The sequence below is a fragment of the Chelmon rostratus genome, chromosome 14, assembly GCF_017976325.1.
Source record: "Chelmon rostratus isolate fCheRos1 chromosome 14, fCheRos1.pri, whole genome shotgun sequence".
Taxonomy (NCBI): Eukaryota; Metazoa; Chordata; class Actinopteri; order Chaetodontiformes; family Chaetodontidae; genus Chelmon; species Chelmon rostratus.
The window spans coordinates 25715017-25729320 of NC_055671.1; the positions used below are offsets into that span (position 1 = coordinate 25715017).

General features: G+C 48.0%; 1 protein-coding gene across 1 annotated transcript; it reads left to right on the forward strand.

The window, feature by feature from the left end:
• The first annotated feature begins 188 nt into the window (after positions 1–188).
• On the forward strand, positions 189–14304 carry mybbp1a (MYB binding protein (P160) 1a). The gene is made up of 27 exons (XM_041952170.1): positions 189–393; positions 794–889; positions 1080–1163; positions 1249–1323; positions 1556–1663; positions 1797–1987; positions 2098–2265; positions 2470–2587; positions 3410–3699; positions 3790–3900; positions 3985–4110; positions 4725–4931; positions 5363–5471; positions 5566–5662; positions 6174–6334; positions 6466–6579; positions 7577–7744; positions 8227–8397; positions 8566–8723; positions 9025–9159; positions 9375–9465; positions 10631–10762; positions 10843–10911; positions 11154–11267; positions 13311–13412; positions 13508–13632; positions 13818–14304. The coding sequence occupies exons 1-27, from the start codon at positions 217–219 to the stop codon at positions 14155–14157; spliced, it is 3837 nt and encodes a 1278-aa protein (XP_041808104.1). The 5' UTR covers positions 189–216; the 3' UTR covers positions 14158–14304.

Below are 14304 nucleotides of genomic sequence, written 5' to 3' on the forward strand. Positions count from 1 at the left end.
GTAAGTGCAACAGAAAAGTGAAACTGAAAGACATTACATGTAATAACAATGACGATGATGATGATCATAGTAATAAAAATCGGTTTTTGTTACAGTTCTGTTTTTATTTCATCGTTAATAAAGTTTTCGGGAAAAAAGCGGAAGTGCTGACCCGGAAGCGGTCGCTGCGCAGTGAGGCACGTGTTCCACCAGCATGGACCGCAGCTGAGGGAGCAGATGTCTGTAAACATGGTGGAGCTCTCAGTGAAGGCGGCCGAGCCGATCCGGACGGCCGGGATCCTGCAGCAGAACCGCGTCTTCCTCGACTTCTTCTGGGACTTGGCCAAACCGGATCAGGAGGTCCGGCTGAAGGCGATAGAAGACCTGATCCAGTACCTGAAGACCAACAACAAGGTGGGACAGACTGACACACTGTCACTGAGAGGCTGGATGCAAACCCAGCATCCTCTGAAGTTAGGATGGTGACGACTCTAACAGTAGTTGCTGTACTTTTACTGAAGTAAAAGTGAGTCAGAAGTTTTGGGACTTAAAGTATTTAAAGTAAAAGTACTCACAGTGGAACCTGTCAGTGTTACAAGCAGAACTTTGGTCATGTGTCTGGTTGGGCTCATTTTTATTTTAATCTCTGACGCTCATCATATTTTAAAATCATCGCAAAGTTACATTTAATGGAAATACTCCAGTAAAGTAGAAATACCTCAAACTGTACTTGAGTACAGTACAGTTTGCTGGTATTGAAGGTACTTTGTAAGCTACCTGTGCATCACATCGTAGCACTCTGTCTGTCCCGCAGGCAGATGAGCTGGAGTACACCTTTAAAAGGCTCGTGGATGGACTCGGTCACACACGAGAGGCTGCAAGACCTGGATTCAGTCTGGCTCTGGGACAGGTGAGTGGAGACCACCAGGACCAGTTCAGTCTCGTGTGTCCATGTGTGTTCAGGCTGACCCAGATTTACCTTTATCTGTAATGTGTGTGTCCACTGAGAAGCTTTTCCAGAGTTTTCAAATGATCATTAGAGGGGGGGTTGAATTCTGTGCAGAGTTGGCTTCAGCATGACGTGACTTCCTGTTTCTCAGGTCTTAAGCTCCTTTGAAGACGTCCCTTTGCAGAACATTCTCAACAGAATCAAAGACAAGCACAACCTGCAGGCAGTGAAAAAGGTGAGTGCGTGACGTTTTCCTCCGTCAGCTCTAAAAGCTTCATGGATGAGCTCCGTCAGTGTCGAGGTCTTCTCTTGTTTTTCAGAAACTGCTCAGAAATGCTTTGTTCGGAAACTTGTTTGGCGTCCTCGCCCTTCATCAGTCCAGCCGCCTCTCGAAAGTAAGTGTGACCACAATTTAACGCTCTAAAGCATGAAAACGAATCAAATGCAACAAGTCAGGTTGCATTGTGGGTAATGTATGCTCCGAGGAAGAAGCATGTGTAGAATAAAGATGATTCTGCTGCATCAAGTCTGAGAGTTTCTAATTAAATCTTCCGTTTTAGGGAATTCCCTATTATGGGGGTGTTTGTGTGTGTCCTCTGTCTCATGTCTCTGTCTCTGTCCCTCCAGGAGCCACAGGTGGTGTTGGGATGTGTGCAGCTCCTGCAGAGTCTCAGCCAGCACAGGCAGCATCTGAAGGATCTGCCCACTAAGACCATGATGGACATCCTGACCGAGGTGACCGCTGCAGCTCAGTTACACCTTGAATCACACATCTGCTGCACATCTGTAACGCACAAGGAGGTTTAACTTTAAATTTTATTTAACATTCATTTTATCCTAAAGCTGCTGTGTTTGTGGTGTCCATCAGATCCCAGAGGAGGTGTTTGAGGAGGTCCTGCTGAGCGCCCTGCAGACTGACCTGGCATCGGCCTTCAGGACCCCGGAGCAGCTGCAGCTGCTGCTGGTGGCGCTGCAGCGCTTCCCACAAACACTCAAACCCAAGAAGCTCAAGAAGCTGCTGGGCTCCTCGACCATCATCAACGCTGACAACATCCCAAAGTAAGAACACTGTGGTGGTCTCTATCTGGGTTTTCTTTCCGCTAACTTCTGCTAACTGCTAACTAGCAGCTGCTGTGTGGAGAAACTAAACCAGGTGTGATGTTTCACAGGTTGACCGAGGTGTTGAAGATGGCGGCCCTCTCTGTGAAGAAGGAGCGAGTCCTCCCAGCGGTGGTCCTGGACCTCCTGAAGCTCTCTCTGAAGGAGGACAGCTTCCAGCTCTTCTGGAATAACGCAATCGTCAACGGCATGTTAAAGGAGCAGCCGGGGCCAACGCAGTGAGTCCTCACAGGGAGAAAGACCTTCAACAAAGGGCTGAGAAGCATTGATCCTAACAACCAGCGCTGAGGGCTTATCCGGCTGCAGAGGGAACCTGCAGCCTGTTGCAGCCGTGCATGCGTTGCTCATTTAAACTTCAGCGTGCTTTGTTCTTCAGACGTTCTGCTAACACGCTCCCCTGCTGTCGTCCTGTTTGTGTGCAGCTACCTGAGCTTCCGTCTGCTGGGCAGTGCCCTGCCTCTCCTGTCTGTAGCCCAGCTGAAGGAGGTGTTGTCCGGGGGGGTGATGATGCACTACGGGGAACACGTGGTGTCCGCTCAGGTCAGTGACCTCGTCTGGTCGACAACCAGCAGGTTTAACATAAGCTTTGGATAACTGAAGCAAACATACAACCAGAACGACAGCAGAGCTGATGTGACAAATAGTGGCCTTTATTTGGTTTTATTAGAGACAGGCTTTTATTTCTGATTCCAGAGGTTCCAGGTTCTAGACATACTGTTCCAAAAACATGTAAAATATGAGGTATTGGTATCAGTTTTTATTGAACTTGGACTAGTGTAAGGCTTCGAGTCATCGTCAAGCATCTATTTCCATTTAATATTCAGGCAGAAAGAAGTGATTCTGATTGCTGGAGATAAAAGTTCAGAGTTACTAAAACTGAGTGTGCTCCAGATGGTTCAAGAACAGCTTCCAGTTTGCTTTGAGAAGCCTGGGATCTGTGATTTCGGCTGATGTTACAGGGATTGGAAGAGGTGTGAAAAACTATCAGGAAATGTTGAGTTTAGTTGACAGAAGCTTGATTTTGATCTCGAGTACAATAAAGAAGAAACCGCTCGGACTCAGGGATCTGTGGAGGATTTGTGAGTTAATATTATGAACCATCCTTATTCACACAGGACTACTTGTTAGAAAGTAGGATCAAACCGTTCCGGTCTCTGTAATATAGTTGTAGTGAGTTTGATTTGTCAAGGTCAGTGTTTGATTTCTAAATAAACTTGGTGATATTTTTACCATCATCTTGTAGATGTACTGTGGGCATCGTCCCACTTTGACTGCTCAGTACTAGGCATTATACTTTTATATTTATGCTCTTTGACTTCCGACTGATCTGAAGAGTCTCATGCTTCATTTTTTCCCACCCAGAAACCGGACCGCTTCAAACTGGCCCCAGAGATGGACTCCTACGTGTCGGACTTCTTGCAGGGCTGCCAAGACCCCGACAAACAGCTGGCAGTGATGGTGGGCTTCTCCTCGCTCACCAACCAGGGCTACCCTGTGGTGCCGTCGGTGTGGAGGGTGGTGCAGCACCTTCAGCCTGCAGCGCTGCGGCGCTACGTGGAGTGGCTGAAGAAGACGTTCCTGCAGCCTCGGCTGGACGAGCTGCTGGACTTCAGCACTCGCAAGCAGAAGGACAACCAGGAAGGGCGGGAACAGTGAGTGTTTACGCCTGTTGTATGTTCAGCAGCATCTGTCAGAGAACCTCAGCTCCGGTTCTGAACCTGATGAACCTGATTGTCTTTCAGGAAGGAGAACTCTGTACTCCGCCTGAGGAAGTGGATCATTGCTCGGCTCTCCTCCATCATTGATAACCACCAGGTGAAGCGGCAGGAGGATCTCATCATGGATGTGGCCAGGTGAGACCTGCACGCACCTGACCAATGTCAGAGTCAAGGTGTTTGATGATGAGGAGGACTTCAGCTGCTGTGTTTCCGTTCCAGGTTTGTCTTCTTTCACGCTTTCTTCAGTGCCAAGAAGGCCTCAGCCGACATCCCAGAGACGGGGGGGAAGCTGTCCGTCCCCCTGGACGACAAAACCAGAGGAGTGCTGGTCAATTCTTTCTTTGGGTGAGAGAGGAGAGCTTCGTCTCTTCCTTACAGCCCCACTAGTTTATTCCCCTCAGTCTTTGGTAAGAAAGATAGAGGCTAGTCTGGATGTTGTTCAGGAACAGTGGAGGTCTATGGCTGCACAGATTGTGCTTGTTAGTTGGATTTAATAACATATTGTTTTCTGCAACCCTTGGCTAGCAGTGAAAGTGTAATTTAGAATTAGTCTGAAGTGACAAATATCTCACCTGACTGCTGTTAACAGGACGTTTTTGTCAAACAGTGACTGAGTCCTTGAGCAGCCTCAACATAAAAACACTAGTTTACGTGTCTTACAGGGGCGACGTTGTAGGCGGCCGTCCGACACATAAACTTTTGATGATGTTACTGAGGATACATGCACAGCAGACTGCATTTTACCAGCTACCAGACAAACTGCAGTGAATATGTAAATTCACCAGAGTTTATTTTAGCTGTGAAAATCACTTTAACACTGATCTGTCACAGATTTCAGTCCAGAAACCAGACTGTTCACATCGTCTGTGCCCTAAAAAGAAAACAACTCTGTCACAAGTGGAACCTGTTTTGTCCAAAGATGTCTCTCTGCATCACCGATCTGTCTGTCCTCCCTCCAGACTCCTCCTGTCTATGCACCACCTGCCTCAGAGCGAGGAGTCGGCCGAAGGCGCCCCCGCTAACCAAAAGCGGGCACTGGGCGTAACGGCCGATGGCACCATGTGGATCTACCACCTGGTCCAGTACGCCCAAGTCCTGCTTAACCAGCCGAAACACGTCCAGAGCAGCCAGCCCTTCAGCCCCGAGCAGAGACAGGCCTGGGACAGGTAGGACAACAGGACGTCCTCTGAGTCCGGCCCCTGCGATCCGAGATAACAGGATACGTCTTCATTCTTTTCTCCTGGTCGAGTCAGAATATTACAGCCGCTGTCACGAGTGTAGTTTTACAGGTTTAGAGTCTGATTGGTCGCTCGCTCCACGTGAAAGCATCGTTGGTCAGACAGGTGTGACGCTTTATGTGTCCCTGCAGTGTTACTGCTTTCATTCAGACACAGCTGCACCAGCGTTTTCCCGGTAATGTTAAAAGGTTTTGATGTTGGAAATTCAGATTTCCCTGAACACAGATCCGTGACTCCATGCTGGAAATGTTCCTGAACATTTCAGGGACAGACTGCATGTGTGAACGGGGCCGTTGTGTGAACGAGACATCTTACACCAGTGTTTCTGTTTAACGAGTACTTCGTGTGTGTTCCCCCAGCATGCTGGAGTCGGTGGCGAACCTGAATAAGAAAGCGAAGAAGGGCCCGACGGCGGAGAACACGGCGTTCCAGCAGCTCTTCCTGTTAGTCGGCATGCATCTCTTCAAGGTAGCGCCTGCCAGCAGAGCCCCGACGAAGCCGAACTGTTGCGTTATCGCTGCTTTGATGTTGTCGCTGAGTCTGAGCTCTGTTTCTCCTGCAGGCCCCCGAAGAGCTGCTGGACATCATGAAGGACCTGCAGAGCTGTGTGGACAAAGCTCAGGAGAAGAAGACCAAGAAGAAGAAGAAGAAGAAACAAGGTACGAACTGAGGGCCGGCGGACCCTCTTCAGTGAGCCGTGTCGTTCTGGTCTTCATCAACAGTGCAGACTCCCATCGTCACGTTCGTAGCTGCTCAGCTAACACATCTGTCTCCTGTTTACAAGAAGCAGAAGAAACATAGTCAAGTCTCTCATGAAGCTCATGAGATGTGGTTGAAAGAGTTTCAAAGCTCAGATTTTGGTTTTAGCCTTTAAGTTACTCACGTTTTCATAGAATAATGTGAGAGCGCCTGACTGCACTTTCCCTCAGCTCCACAGAGCGTTTTAGCATCTCTCAGCTAATTGTTTTGATTGTTAAAGAGGCAGATTTTTCCCTCCAGTGTCGGTGGAGACCAAAAACAGAGCTAAAAGAGAGAGAATATCAGACGTAGTGATTGAAGAAGGTCTGCTGGGTGTGTAGACAGGCTGCTGCTAGCTAACATGAAGTGATAATATGCCAAAAACATCATTGTGAAGTTCGTGTGGGTGCTTGTTCCTGTCCCTGGGTGCAGCCACAGAGCAGGAGGAGGAGCCCGAGTGGGTGGAGGTGATGGTGGACATCCTGTTGTCCCTGCTGTCGCAGCCGAGCCGACATATCAGACAGGTCTGCAAGGCGGTCTTCTCCTCCATCTGTCCTCACGTCACCGCCGCCGCCCTCACCGCCATCTTAGACGTAAGTAACGTGACTCGTGGTCAGACTGCGACGCTCTGAGGTCCAGCTGAGCGCAGTCACAGCTGTTATTCTGCTATCTGCGCTGGAGGCTTTGTAAGTGATTGTCAGGGTGGTGTTTCGGCTCTGTGAAGGTGCTGGACCCAGAGAAGGACGAGGAGGACTGTGCTGTGGTTGTCACTGACGACAACAAAACCCAGAAGAAACCAGATGAGGAAGACGAGGAGGAGCACGATGAGGAGATGGAGGTTAGCTGTTGTCTCACTCACAGCTTTGCTTGTGTCGTCAGTAACACAGCTGTGAGCTGTTTATTGTTTTCTACACAGAAACATGCAGAGCGTCTTCACTGTTCCTGCTTTAAAAGAATCATTTTATACTCTTCATTCAAATTTTTATTTAGAACAAAATCATCACAGATCTTACAGCACATCATGTAAACAATTTTTTCCTGTTTTTCCATTTCCTCAATCCCAGGTAACAGAAAATTCACATAAAAATAAAGTTCAAATAAAAAAAAACAATCAAAATATGACCCCTGACGCACACCGAGGTAGCACTGGAGGTACAGGAACAAGGTCTTAACTTAAAGGGGGGGCTTCCACCTTCAACATGCCCCTTATTACTAAATACAGAGAAAAATTGAATAATGAAACAGAATTTAAATGGTGAGAAAGGGTCATAATAGAAATAAATAAGATAATAAATAAAAAAAATAAATATAAAATAATCTTTAATTGAAATACTAATTAAATGAATAAATAATCAATGAGAGAGAGGAAAAAAAAAGTATGAGTGATGGCCCAAGTCTGCCTACCTGAGCACATTAACATGCCCATATATTTGCATAATTACCTGTTTACACATTTATTTACAGACCTTCAGATTCACATTCACTGGTCTGCAGAGGTTCGCAGGTATCTCTACACATTAAGTGCTCTATTACCTAAAGAAGTACCAATAAATAACTGAATAAGTCATAAAAAATAAGAACAAAAGATGGTCTTAAGAACCACTTTGTAAGACAAAATAATTATGTTACCTCAATGCGAACTGTATTTTGTTAGTTTTTTGTCCTTTTTTTTTTTTTTCTTCCCTCTCCCTCCCCTCTCTTTTTGTAAATCGGAAATATAATATAGGTGAAAATTAACAGAGAGGTGAAGAGAGGGATCCAGCTGCAAATACACGCTCTTAAGGTAAAGAAATTAAACTCACATTTTATACTCTTCATACGTGTCGTCATGCCAGGAGGACGATGAGTCCGACGGATTAGATGATGACTCTGACGAGGATGAAGATGATGATGAGGAGGATGATGAACCAATGGAGGAGGAAGAGGAGGAGCTGGAGGCAGAGGAGGTGGACCAGAATTTCCGTTTGGAGCTGATGAAGGTCCTGCAGCAGCAGAATGCTCTGGTGGGTTTTCAGGCCTTCATGTCCTGGAGTCAGCAGTTTGTTTCCACTGTTCAGCGCTAATGCACAAGTGTTAGCATGCTAACATGCTAAAGTGCGATGGTGCACATGGTAAACGTTGTCCTGTCCTGCTACATCACCGTGTTAGCATGCTGGCATTAGCGTTTAGCATGAAGTTCTGTGTAAGTAGAGCATGACGGAGCTGCTAGCATGGCTGCAGACTCATGATTTTATGTATTTGTCGATATTTAATTTATGTCATGAATTGAGCGACACCATCACGAGTAACATCGACTGCACCGCTGCTTATCTGCATGTCACTGATTAATACGGCAGCACTGCTGGATTCATTGAGTCGTGTCTGTGGTGCACAGAGGCTTTAGGTAAGCTGAACAGAAGCATATATGGCTGATCCCAGTTCAGCTGCAGCAGAGACGCAGTGTTACGCTGTGTTCAAGGCCTCTGCTGTGCTCTGCTGTACGCAGGCCACAGAGGAGGACGGCAGTGATGAAGATCTGGATGACGAGGCCATGATGAAGCTGGATAAAGGCATGGCAGCGCTGTTCTCAGAGCAGAAGAAAAAGACTCAGGCCAAGAGGGACGAAAAGACGAAGCTGCATAAGGAGAAGACGCTGGTCCGAGACTTTAGGATCAAGGTACGTCCTCCTCGTTCTGCTCTGTAGTAAAGGATTCATAAACAAGTCAGATAAGAAGTGTGTTTAGCCTAGCGTAGCTTAGCTTAGCACAAAGCCAAGAAGTGGGAAGAAACTGCTAGCCTAGCTCCATCAGAAGTGTAGCCCATTGTTCCTTCTCCTCATGTGTAGGTGCTGGACCTGGTGGAGGTTTTCGTGGCCCGGCAGGCTGGCAGTCCTCTCGTTCTGGGTTTGGTGGAGCCTCTGCTCACCATCATCGACAGAGGAATGAGCTCCGACAGCGACCAGCAGGAGCAGGACTTCCTCCGCCGAGCCGCAGACATCTTCAGGTAACGCTCTTCAGCTGTGGACTGATGATGATGATGATGATGATGTCTGTCCCTCAGTCCTTTTTTTGCTGGCTGTTTTTTTTTCATAAAAATATGTTTTGATTGATTTGTTTTCACGGCCGTGACCCCTGTAAGGTCGAACGCTGTGTGAGGTCATTTCAGTCCTGTTAGTCTAAAATGAACGTCTGAACTGAGCCTCTGTCCGTCCTCAGGGTGCTGTCAGACTCAGCTCTGGTCCTTGGTTGGATGTTGTGGACTCTGTGAGTGAAAGCGTCTGTTTCCTGTCTGTGTGGTTTTTCAGGAACCAGCTGTGCAGGTCCAAGGTTTACTGCAGGACCGTCGGTGACAGACAGGGGGAGCTCCACGACCTGCTGGACAAACTGATGACGACAAGCCAGAAACTGTCCGACTCGTCGGTCTGCCTCTACTACTTCAGGTACAGCTTCCTGTTTCGAAGCTGAGGATGATGCTGATCTCTCTGACTGACTGAATATGACGGTGTGTTGATCCCATGTGGGAAGAAGAAGTAACTGACGGAGAAGAGAAACAGGACTCATGTTTAGGCAGAGCAGGTGGATGTGGTTTGAGGGTGTCGTGCACAAACGGCCCCTCAGGTGTTTGCGTCTCGCTGAACTTGAACTGTTCTTGCAGTGCGTCGCTGTACGTGGTGAAGGTGCTGCGAGGAGCTCCGCCTGCAGAGAGCAAAGAGGAGCAGCCGGCTGACGGAGCTGCGCCACACGACGTAGGTGTCCACACGCTGCTGATGTGTCACCTGCTCAGGCAGGAAGTGACAGCAGCCTCAGGATGCCAGTGTGAGGTGTTGCTGCCACACATGGTTGAAACTACTTTTCAAGAAGTTTTCTGACTTTAACGTTAAAAACGAAGCAGCCACAGGTCGGACCGGCCGGCCTCCGGCCTTCAGGTCGGCACACAGGTGGTCTGCAGTTGTTCCCACTTTCATCTCCTGCTGTCCAGCTCTGCACCAGATAAATTCCAGGTCTGTCCCAGTGTTTTACTGGGTCAGAAAGTGGGTTAGTCCTGGATAACTTGGCCCCCTTTTAGCCACACTGTCTCGCTCATATAGTTATTGTTTTTTTTGATAATCAGTGTAATAATATGTGGTTCCACCTCCTTTAATGTGACAGTTCGCTGGTGTTCTTCGTCTTCTGTGAGTTTTCAGACGTCACCTCTGACTCTTCAATCACGAAAATTAGTTTAGTTTAGTTAAAATAAAATAATTATTAGCTGCAGCCCTGAAAAAGAGTCCAGCAGTCTATTACAGTTATATATCACATACAAAATATGTTGCTCAAAGTCAATTTTAGACATTTAGTCTGATTGTGTCTGTCTGTCTGCTGATTCAGTGGAGGTGAATGGAATCAGTGTGTTTAGAGTGATGATGCTGATATTTTACAGGTATATATTGTTTAGCCTGTTAACCATCTTGGTTTAGCATGTTAGCATGCTAGCATTTTATTGTTAGCATACACAGCTTGTTAAAGTTTGAGGTTTGATGATGGCGCTAGATGTAGACTTAAAGAATCATGACTGTTGCTATGGATCATCCTGAGGGGGGGCAGCAAAGTTTTACTCCTTCCATCCAATAGTTAAAGCGTTTCACGCCTCATGGTGGCGCTAGAGAACAACTCAGAGTGTTATCAGAGTCAGCAGATACAAACCTTCATGGTCACAGTCATGAAGCGACTTTTCCATCCATTCAGTCCAGAAAGAGTCACTGCTCTGCTGTAGTGGTTTACAGAGAGTCCTGGTTTCATCAGTCCAGGTTTAGAGGTTTCTGTCTCCACCCAAATACAGTGGAGGTGGACTTAATTACGTGTTCACGCCTGTAATGAAGGGACATCTCCTCCCTGGTTGATCTTTCACGGTGCGTCTGTCTGTGTGTGCAGCTGAGCTTCATGGGCGGGGTGGACGTGGATCGGGTCTCCTCCGTCTTCAAAGAGGCTCTGAGCTCCTTCATGAGCAGGAGGAAGAGTCCCCTGAGCGCTCAGATGTTCACAGACCTGTTCAACAGGTTCCCGGTGAGTTCGGCTGCACGTCAGGGGTCAGTTCAGGCCGTCGTGGAGAGAGACGCCGTCACTAACGTGTGTTTCATGTCCAGGTTTTGTGTGTGAACCTGTTGGATGCAGCATTGCAGCACATCACGTCTGGAGTCCGAGTTCACCAACAGGTAAAGATGCTTCACCTTTTTCTGCTGCTGTAACCTTCATTTACACAAAGAGCTTTCAGACGGTTCAGCACATCAGTGAAAGGCTCCTCTCTGACTTGAGGCTGAACAGTTGACATGAATTCATCGGATGTTTTTGTGGGGACAGTCCGGTGCTTCTGTCTCTTTATCATGTCGATAAATCCCATAAAAAGGGCAGTTCAGGCGGGACTTCCTGTTGATGGACGTGGTTTTGTGTGTTTCAGGGTCAGGCCTGTGTGCTGGTGTTGCGGGCGATGCAGAGCAGGGAGGTTCAGCAGCTGCTGAGCGGCGCCCCGTGGACGCAGCTCTGCGTGAAGGTCACGGGTCAGCTGACGACGGTAGGTCAACATCACAGGTTACAGCAGGTCTGCAGGTTATGTGAGCATTTAAAAATGTGTGATAAACTGACCACATGCTGCCCGTCCAGCAGCGGACGGACAGTTAGAAACGAGCAGGTGAACCTAGCTTAGCATTTAGCAGCTAAAGAGCCAGAGTCTTCCCTCAGGAGCTGGTGGAGACCAAAAGTAGAGGTAAAAGAGAGAGAATACTGGACTGACATTGGTCAGGTGACCAAGGCCACCAGTCCCAGTCCCAGTAAACTCCAGATATCTGCTGATACCAGTTCACCTTCTCCAGCATCCTCACAGCTGGAGCGGTCTCCATGCTGCTGCTGTGAAACTGCAAGGTGCTGATAAACGCTGCACTCGCTGTCCTCACCAGGACGGCCGAGGGTAGAGACATGCTTACCGGTCATTACCTGCTTCTGTAATTCTTCACGGCGCCGCTGCATCGCCTCGTCTTCTCCTCCCAGACGAGAACACAGCTGCCAAACAACATAACTCCTCTGCGGGACTTCTTATAACTCCAGCTGCCAAAAGGTTGTCGTTAATAAGATGTAATGTCAGTGCTCGTCCTTCTTCATCGAGCTGCGTTGGACGTAATAAAAACTGTTTGGTTCAGAGTGACTTTCTGTCTGAAACTGCAGCAGCGGAAGAAAATCACTGAAATGTTGATGTTAAAATTGCTGAATCACTGTGAAATCATCAGCTGGGTACTCAGAAGAGGACATCGCAGCCTCTGATGTGAGACGAGGGCAGACTGTCCCGTCAGAAAGACCTCCAGAGACCTTGACGTGTCTCGGTTTCCTGAGAGACGCTCGGTTCAAACTGGATTCGCTCGAAGACGAGAAGCGAAGGAGAGCCGTAAACACGAAGTCTCTCTGAAGCGGTCGTCATGGCAGCGTGTGTGTAACTAAGCTACGGAGGACGAGGATTAATGAAGTGACTGCACGCAGCGTGTGGACTAAACATTGATTCAGGAGGACAGAGACGGACCACAGACAGTCTGTTCGTCAGCAGGCCAACACTTTAAGTCCCTCTATTCATAAACAGAACAGAAACATAAAGACTGTGATGGAGCTGTAATGTCTTCAGCTTGATCTCCTGTGTGTGTCAGTGTACAGAGATGATAGATAACACTACAGTGAAGCGGGTGGTAATAATGTCTGTTTTCAGAGAAGAAGAAGAAGAGAGCGGCGCACATTAAACACGTCACTACAGACACGGTTATTAAATGTTTGGCTGCTTCTGGATGTTGATACGAGGCTTTAAAGGATAACTTTCATTTTTTACAACCTGGACCTTATTTGTAGCATTAAATACGACCATTTACTCCCCCAGACAACTTTGGTGGCATTTGGAGTCGTTTTGAAGAAATTAGCCCCAGAGGAGCGGCGCGTATATCCGTATAATGCGAGTACTCGGGGCATCCATGCGCAGCCTCTATATAACGCATAATCTGCAGAAACTCGTTCATATTCCAATATTTAGTTCTGATATGCTGGTGCTATTCCCCTCTGAGCCCGTGGTGGCATGTTATCAACATCCGGCGTCTCTAGACAACTACCTTGTCATTACCAAACGCCGGGCGCCGCGAGCAGCCAGCCACAACACGGCTGACTCTGCGGCGGTCGGCTACGAATACGCAATAACGAACCACAGCTGTGCCAAACTACAGCTAAACTAGCCGACCGCCGGCTCAGAGGGGAATAGCACCAGCATATCAGAACTAAATATTGGAATATGAACGAGTTTCTGCAGATTATGCGTTATATAGAGGATGCGCATGGATGCCCCGAGTACTCGCATTATACGGATATACGCGCCGCTCCTCTGGGGCTAATTTCTTCAAAACGACTCCAAATGCCACCAAAGTTGTCTGAGGGAGTAAATGGTCGTATTTAATGCTACAAATAAGGTCCAGGTTGTAAAAAATGAAAGTTATCCTTTAAAGCAAAACTCCACCAGCTAACTCTTTCATCGGCTGGCTCGGCTCACCACGAGGCCAGCGTGGATCGTGGTCTGACTGTCGTCCTCTCTCAGAGTCTTCAGCAGGTCCCTCAGGCTGACAGCAAGGTGGTGAAGGAGAAGGTGGTGAAAAGCCTGGAGCTCGCTCAGTTCCTGGTCAAACACGTTCAGCAGCAGGTAGGTGGACTGTTGAGGGTGAGGGTGAAGTCATGATGCGGAACTGGACCGATGTGGTTTTAGTTCAGGCTCACGTCTCTGCTTCCGCTGTGCAGAAGCTGTCTGTGGACCTGGAGCCCCTTCAGAAGGTCCTGCAGTCCCTGACCGGCGTCATCACATTCAAGAAGACCGGCAAGCTGGAGGACACCTACTGGGCCGTGATGAAGCTGTTCGGAGTCATGTGAGTTGTTGAGCTGCAGCTGATCGATCAATCAATCACCGGCTGATTGATCAGCTGGATCAGCTCCTCTAGCAGGTCTAACAGACGTCCACATTCGCTCTGGATTTCTTCACCTCGTGTGTAACGAGGCGTTTTCTTGAGCCGTTGTGTTGACTGTTCTCTTGTTTCCATCTCAACGTTCACAGGAAGCCCAAAGTTGAAAAGACGAAACCTGACAAGGAGGAACAGCAAGTTCCCAAGAAGAAGAAAGGTTTCCTCCCAGAGACTAAGAAGCGGAAGAAGCGCATGAAGCCTGATTCAGAGGCGGCGGGAGACAGCTCGGCCTCTGCGGACAAACCGGGAGCAGACGAAGGACAAGCCAAGAAGAAGCACGACAAGAAGACGAAACAGAAGCGACTGGCCGACGGCGCCGCCGCCTCGCAGCCCAGCCCGGCCAAGAAGGGCAAGACGCACTCTGAGAGCAAGGCGGCCAAGAAGAAGAAGAAGAAGAAGAAACAGAAGAAGGAGGGAGGAGGGAAACTGTAAAGTGGATTCTGATATTTAAATGTCCTTTTAAAGAGGCTGTTAATTTTTCTACTGTCCATCCTTCAACATGTTATATATGACGATATGTTAGACGTGAGGGAAGTGAAGCAATACGGATTATTTTTCTAATGTGTGACTTCTGTTGAT

Coding starts and splice junctions, on each gene's coding strand:
- mybbp1a (XM_041952170.1), top strand. CDS start 217: ATGTCTGTAAACATGGTGGAGCTCTCAGTGAAGGCGGCCGAGCCGATC. Junction 5,472..5,565: donor TCGGCATGCATCTCTTCAAG/GTAGCGCCTGCC, acceptor TTTCTCCTGCAG/GCCCCCGAAGAGCTGCTGGA. Junction 9,160..9,374: donor GTCTGCCTCTACTACTTCAG/GTACAGCTTCCT, acceptor CTGTTCTTGCAG/TGCGTCGCTGTACGTGGTGA.